At 38.2% G+C, this 7,281-nt stretch overlaps 1 protein-coding gene across 32 annotated transcripts in view; it reads left to right on the forward strand.

Annotated features, from left to right (window-relative positions):
• ADGRL2 (adhesion G protein-coupled receptor L2) overlaps positions 1 to 4,691 on the forward strand; it is a 166,308-nt gene extending 161,617 nt beyond the window's left edge. For 30 of the 32 annotated variants that reach the window (XM_076340463.1, XM_076340462.1, XM_076340465.1 and 27 more), the window contains one exon: positions 330 to 4,691. In XM_076340463.1, the coding sequence (XP_076196578.1) occupies positions 330 to 1,084 (755 nt within the window). In that variant the 3' untranslated portion in view covers positions 1,085 to 4,691. The remainder of the gene's footprint in view (positions 1 to 329) is intronic. The other 2 variants (XM_076340488.1, XM_076340489.1) reach the window with 2 other exon arrangements.
• The last annotated feature ends 2,590 nt before the right edge of the window (positions 4,692 to 7,281 follow it).

Genomic DNA, 7,281 nt, shown 5'->3' on the forward strand with positions numbered 1-7,281 from the left:
GATGTTTCCAAATGAATTGCTTTGCATTACATATGCAAGGGCATGGAGTGAACAGTTCCTTGTGGAAGAGTAACAGAATTGACATTAAATTAAGAAATTAAAATGCCACAAGTCCCCACAGGAAATACACGTTACTATTTTTAAAATGCATCTTTCCTATAAGGTGTGCAACTGTTTACATTTGGGAATGTTCAATAACCTAACTTTTCTCAAGCCCTACTTCCAAGTACAACTTTGTCCTGAACTACATTAAAGAATTTTGTTAAAAAAAAAAAAAAGTGATAAAAAGCACATCAGGCAATAACCAGAGCTGTCCTTTTCCATTTCAGGACATTCACTGAACAATGCCAGGGATACAAGTGCCATGGATACTCTACCGCTAAATGGTAATTTCAACAACAGCTACTCATTGCGCAATGGAGACTATAACGACAGTGTGCAAGTTGTAGACTGTGGACTAAGCCTGAATGATACTGCTTTTGAGAAAATGATCATTTCAGAATTAGTGCACAACAACCTACGGGGCAGCAGCAAGAACCACAACCTGGAGCGCACGCTACCAGCCAAAGCCGTGATCGGCGGGAGCAGTAGCGAAGATGACGCCATTGTGGCAGACGCCTCATCTTTGATGCACAGTGACACCCCCGGGCTGGAGCTCCACCACAAAGAGCTTGAGGCCCCACTCATTCCTCAGCGGACTCACTCCCTTCTGTACCAGCCCCAGAAGAAAGTGAAGACCGAGGGAACCGACAGCTATGTCTCACAGCTGACAGCCGAGGCTGACGACCACCTCCAGTCCCCCAACAGAGACTCTCTTTACACGAGCATGCCCAATCTCAGAGACTCTCCGTATCCAGAGAGCAGCCCCGACGTTGAAGAAGATCTGTCTCCCTCCAGGAGGAGTGAAAATGAGGACATTTACTACAAGAGCATGCCAAACCTAGGAGCTGGCCATCAGCTTCAGATGTACTATCAAATCAGCAGGGGTAATAGCGACGGCTATATAATTCCCATTAACAAGGAAGGATGTATTCCAGAAGGGGATGTTAGAGAAGGACAAATGCAACTAGTGACAAGCCTTTAATAGTGTAGCAAAGAAATATTAAAGGTCACGTACAAGTATTAAAAAGACTTAATTGGCCCCATGCAGGCTCCCTCATACCTGCTTGAAGAGACAATTCTGTTGACCCTGTGGTTCTCCAGTAACGGGGATGACTGGACCTCACAGTTCTGTGAATTTTTATAAAACAAAAACTTTGTATATACACAGAGTATACTAAAATGAATTATTTGTTACAAAGAAAAGAAATACCGACAAGGTATTTTAAGATATCTTCTGCTGCTGAATTTAACAAAATTGTGAAAAAAAGAGAAATAAACACTTCCCAGCCATTTTACTGCAGCAGTTTGTGAACTAAATTTGTAAATATGGCTGCACCATTTTTTTTTCTAGGCCTACATTGTATTATATACAAGACGTAGGCTCTAAAATCCTGTGGGACAAATTTACTGTACCTTACTATTCCTGACAAGACTTGCAAAAGCAGGAGAGATATTCTGCATCAGTTTGCAGTTCACTGCAAATCTTTTCCATTAGGGCAAAGATTGAATACATGTCTAACCACTAGCAATCAAGCCACAGGCCTTATTTCATATATTTCCTCAACTGTACAATGAACCGTTCTCATGAAAAAATGGCTAAAGAAATTATATTTTGTTCTATTGCTAGGGTAAAATAAACACATTTGTGTCCAACTGAATATAATTGTCATTAAAAAATAATTTTAAAGAGTTTGAAGAAAATATTGTGAAAAGCTCTTGGTTGCACATATGTTATAAGCTGTTTTTCTTACATTCTGTTCATAGTACGGTAGTATGTTTAAAATGCAAGTTCTACCCGTTTTCACTTATTTTTCACTAAACAGTGTTCTGCTTTGACAAGTTAGTTTTTATTCTTACGTTTTGAATTTTTATTGCCAAAAAACATAATTTGGGGAGAAAATTGTTTTAGAAGCCAATTACGCCAAGCCTTGCACAAATTTGGTATAGCTAACAAAGATTGTAACTCAATTCCCTGTTCATTCTTTAATCAGGGTTGGGTGGTAAGGGGTGAAGGGGACACTGGACACTTCTCACAAGCTTTCTCGTGAATAAAAGGTGCCTGTCCTTTAAAAAAATAAATAAAACATAACTATTACTCTTCCATATTCCTTCTGCCTATATTTAGTAATTAATTTATTTTATGATAAAAATCTAATGAAATGTAAATTGTTTCAACAAAATTCTGCTTTTTTCATCCCTTTGTGTAAACCTGTTGATAATGAGCCCATCACTAATATCCAGTGTAAAGTTTAACACCTGTTTGACAGTAAATAAATGTGAATTTTTTTCCAAATAGGTAAAATGTGCATTATTATGTACGAAGCATAGTTGGCACCAGCAGCCCTTCGACCCGGCTGTATCCTGCTTAGAATGGCTTCTTTACATTTCATGATTTAAGTGTCGAGAATACAATAGAAACTGTCTATATAGCTCTACAGAAAAAAGGTCATCTTTACTATTCATTACTCTAGTCACAATTGAATAGGATAAAACTCAGACATAGCAGGGTCATTAGGAAAATGTACTGTAATTTCATATATTTACATAACTTCTAAGTAGGCATCTGTACTGAAATTAAAAATAAGGTGGTAAACACCACTATCATATTCTCGGCAACAGTAATTAGCAGTTAATTATTAGTGATGAAGATACATTGTTGCAGTGGGGAAAACATGAATAAGCAGCATTTGGGTAGCACTCCAAGTGCTATCCAAATAATTAATCCATCATGGCACTGGTTTGAGTTAGATAAATAAGCATGACTGGCCCCATTTTTATCAGACTAAAGAACTGCAGAAGGCAGCTGATGCCCAAGATGTTATCTACAAAGCAGTGGCAAAATTGGAAGTCTGAAGTCTTTGTTTTCTTGATTCCCAATCCTCTTTTGTCCCTCTCAGCCAGGGCCTCTCAAAGATAACGCCAAGGACTTCATTTGTCACAACTTCCGAAATTGTGTTCTCCCAAGTAACTCTAAAGTTAATGCCCCGTCATCACAGAGGCCACAGTTTCGTGTGTGGCCACTGTGACTATATGTATGAGAACAGCAAAATTTCATTTGAAAGCCGTATCAGTTCTGTTACCTTCTAATGCATTGGAATATATAAAGTCCCATTTGGAAAATAAATCGATGCATTTTGAAAAAGTTTGGATTTCAGAAGAATATTTTGGGCAAGACTTCCTGCTGTTGAGACAATTCAGACTCTGTAAAAAAAAAAAAAATCCAGGTTGAGGTGGAACCGTGGGGTTCAGGAAACCTCGATATATCTGTAATCAGGACTGTGACACCGTAGCAATTGTTCTTGAAGAAAAAGGCATCTTCACCATCGACCCTACTGGTAACTCTTGCCAGTATGTTCCTTAACACTTAAAAGTTGTTATGTTTACAGTAGAGTCACTGGAACATTTAAAATTTAATCAGAAACTGTTTACTTCTGTTTAGTAGAGATGCTTTAAAAATCTGAAATCTCTATGAAATAAGAATTTGTTCTGATTCAGGGTATACAGCAGACTCTTTGGAGCAAAAATGATTCCCTTGGTCTGTCTGGCAACTTAAAAGCGTACTTGCTGCCTTCTACCTAGGAAATCATGTCTTAGGGATTTAAAAATTGTGGTGCTCAAGTAATTACAGTACACATGACCTAATAAGATCGCCGACTTTCAGCAGAATCTTCAACCCTAGTTCGAGCAAGTACTCCTTTGTGTCTAACTAAAGGTGGCAAAACTACTTGCTGGAAAAAGGTTTGTAGCATTGTGATCTTAAATATATATTCAATTGCAGATGTTGCAAGTATTCATAAAACAAGAAAATGTAGCTGATGAACCTAAGATGAACCAGCTGAACCTAAGTATCATAAGGGAATTCTTTTGTTAGCTTCTTTGTAATGTAGATGTTGCTTTTTAGTGAGCCTGGTTTTTTTAATGTTATGCTAGTGAGTGTCCTGTGTTTAGCTAGCAGCTAGCAGCCGAAACCTTGCCAAATTTCTGTTGGTGTAACTTCTCAGTGTAGTAGGTTACAATATAATTATATAGCCGACAGCTTACTGTAATTTCTTTATGTTCTCTCTCACGTTCCTGCCATCTTGTCTTGGGATCAGAAGGACAGAAGAATTCAGAGGAAGAGTTCGAGAATAGCGAAATAATGACAGCAGAATTAATGGAAACAAGTGTTTCTTCAGGGTCATCAGTTAACCAGTTCCTACGATGGTGCCAAGAATATGCTGCTATTTTAGGCACTGTCTTTCAGAAGAGCTGTAATTTTCTTATGGCTAGTAATCTCCTGTTAGTATCAGTGTTAACCCTACTGGCTCAGTTCAATTCTTCCTTGTAACTTCAGTCCAGTTATATTAATTCCTACAAAAGATTAAATGGGATGTGCATTTAGTGAACTGTTGTATAATGGTGCTATGCATTGTTTAATATAAAATACATCTCAATTCTACATAAGTGAACCATAACATGAAGAAATGCAACACTGGTAATATACCTTTATAGTTAAAATTAACCTTTATCTGTGAATTCTACAATACACCTTTGCTTCTTTTAAATTGGAAATGAAATTACTAATAAAGTTTACATATATTCACTTATGTAGGCAATAAAAGGTGTTTCAAATTGACATAAGTTATGGATAAAATATGTGTCATATTTTATGTCCTAATTTTAAGGAAATTTTTTTCTGAACTCAGAACAGACATTAACAGAACAAAAAAGTAAACAGTCCCTGTGTACTGTTGGTATCCCACTTTGCCTCAAAACTAACAAAACTTGCCTTGTAGACTTGATTATAGGACAACATATGCTAGTGTAAAGTTTTATCCCTGAATAAAATTAATTCTTAAATCAAGAGAAGCTACAGGTAGACAATTACATATATACGAACACCTTCACTGGGGTTTTAACTCACTAATTCTAGGGGACGATGGAGAATGAAAAGTCGTGGGACGCAGCAGTAATTCTTCAGTTCCACCTCAGCTGTAGCCCCGCTGAGACACGTCTGCCAGGGAGGTCACAGTAAAGCATACCTTAGATTTTTTTAAAATAGATGGTGACAGTCACCCTCCACATTTATGAAGAGCATTGCTACCAATTCAGTAAGCAAGGGTCTTGCTGCATGGCTGCACTATGAGATAAGGACCCCAGATTCATGGATGCCGCTGGCATGCTGGGTCTCTACTCCACAACTACACCGCAGGTTGGAATCCGGCTTTGCATTGAGTTGGGGATAAAAATTAGCACCACCACAGCCCTGGAAGCGAGAGATCTGTGCCTCTCATTTATGTAAACACTTTGTAAATTAGTAGGAATTTAATTAATGGATCAGCTCAATCATCCAGCTCTGACAAAAATCTGGAGTAAAGGTTCATTAGGACCCCATCTATTTCAACAGAGCGTTTGGGGTTTTTTCAGTAAAATCCTTCATGCGGTTTTTAGAACGACAACTTCTAAATCCTTTTATTCACGCAGGATAAATTCTCAATGGTATTTCATTAATTCATGCCTAAGAGCATTACTATCTCTTCTTACTGTATTATGTCATCATTAATCTCAACCGCTCCCCATCAAAGTTCCTGGCATGTGAAACGGATCACACCATGGTGCAGCCCGAGTGGTTATAAATGCTACTGAAAATCATACAAGCCTCAACTCAGCAGCAAGGAGATTTTAAAGGTGCATTCCATATAATGCACCAGCTCCTGAAGTCATCAGTCCAGGATCCCAGACGGGGCAAGTAACAGTTGCAGAAATAACATTCGGAATAGGTAGTTTTATCAAGAACACTCTTCTACGGCAAAGTTCATGTAATTCTTAACCATTTCTTCCTTGGATGCACACCTCCTTCTGTGTGTTGGAGTAGGAGCCCTGGCACAATGTAGACTCTGCACTGCCAACCAGTTTAAAGTTTAAACACAGCAAAGCTGAGCACAAAAACATCTTTGCACATTGAAAGGTCTGATTCACAAATAGGAAGCAGCAGGTTAGTATCTGTACGGGCTTTTCTAATGGAGAAGCAGGATCTCTGAATAAGCGGCATTGAATAGCTATCTGGAATAACTGTTCCAGTCCTCTTGTAGCATAAGAATTGCTTTAAAGTAGCATAATGCTGCTGAACTGAATCAAGGCCTCCATGATTGCTTAAGAGAATGAGTCCCAAAGGTTAACGAGGTTTTCATGAAAATAATTCATTTTCATTTACTTTAAATATACCACTTTGCTGCTTTTTTGCATTAGCAGGATAAATAGAAACTTCTTAGCTTGCATTCGTTATTCCACTCATTGTTATAAATACTTCCCCTCCGTCTCTTATTACTTGACTCCTTTCTAAACAAATCCTTGTTTTCAGCCTCCTCCATGTCTCTAATCATTTAGTTGCCAGTCCACAGAATTACTTTTTGTCAGTATGCTTGAAGAGATAGGGCAAGAACAAACTTACGGGTGAATTGTTATTGTTGATTTGTGGATGGAATTGTATTTTCTATTCTGTGCTTCCCCCCCCCCCCCCCCATGGTCTCACATCATCTTTTGTTTTCGTAGTATCCCTTCACAACACAATTTTTTCCACTAAGCTGATCATAGCAAGTAATGACCTAAATAGTTATGGTTAATTTAGAACCCTGCAAAGCCTACAAATACTTCAATTATTCCCCTCAATGTGTGCCCAACCTTGTATTTGTCAGCATTGCATTTCATCTGCATCACACTGCCCATTTATTCACTTTGTTAACCCAGGTCATTCACAATCTTCCCTAGTTCTGATTAACTGAAATAATTCTCTGGTAACAGCAAAGAGTGCCACCTTTCAGATAGCATGTTCATCCCCTTTTCCAGATAGCACCAGTTTGAATACAGAGTGTTGGGGCACTCTACCATTAGCCTTTTGCCATAATAAAAAAATTGACCATTTAATCCTGCTCTACATCTTAGTTTCTAATGCACAACTACTTTAGCTCTCACTTCCTCACTACTGGTTTGCTTTAATGGCTTCTTGGTAGGGATATTTTTACAAGGATTTTTTTTTTCTTTTTTAAATCCAAATAAATTACATCAACCATTCCCTCCACTCTCAGCAGCTGCACGATCGACTTAATTTTACTGTGTTAGAGGGGCACAATTTTCTTGCCCTAAGCATTCACAGCTCTTTCAGCAATGTTTCCTCTGCACTATGTGCTTAAATGTGGAGCT

The sequence above is a fragment of the Aptenodytes patagonicus genome, chromosome 5 (genome assembly GCF_965638725.1).
Source record: "Aptenodytes patagonicus chromosome 5, bAptPat1.pri.cur, whole genome shotgun sequence".
Classification (NCBI taxonomy): domain Eukaryota; kingdom Metazoa; phylum Chordata; class Aves; order Sphenisciformes; family Spheniscidae; genus Aptenodytes; species Aptenodytes patagonicus.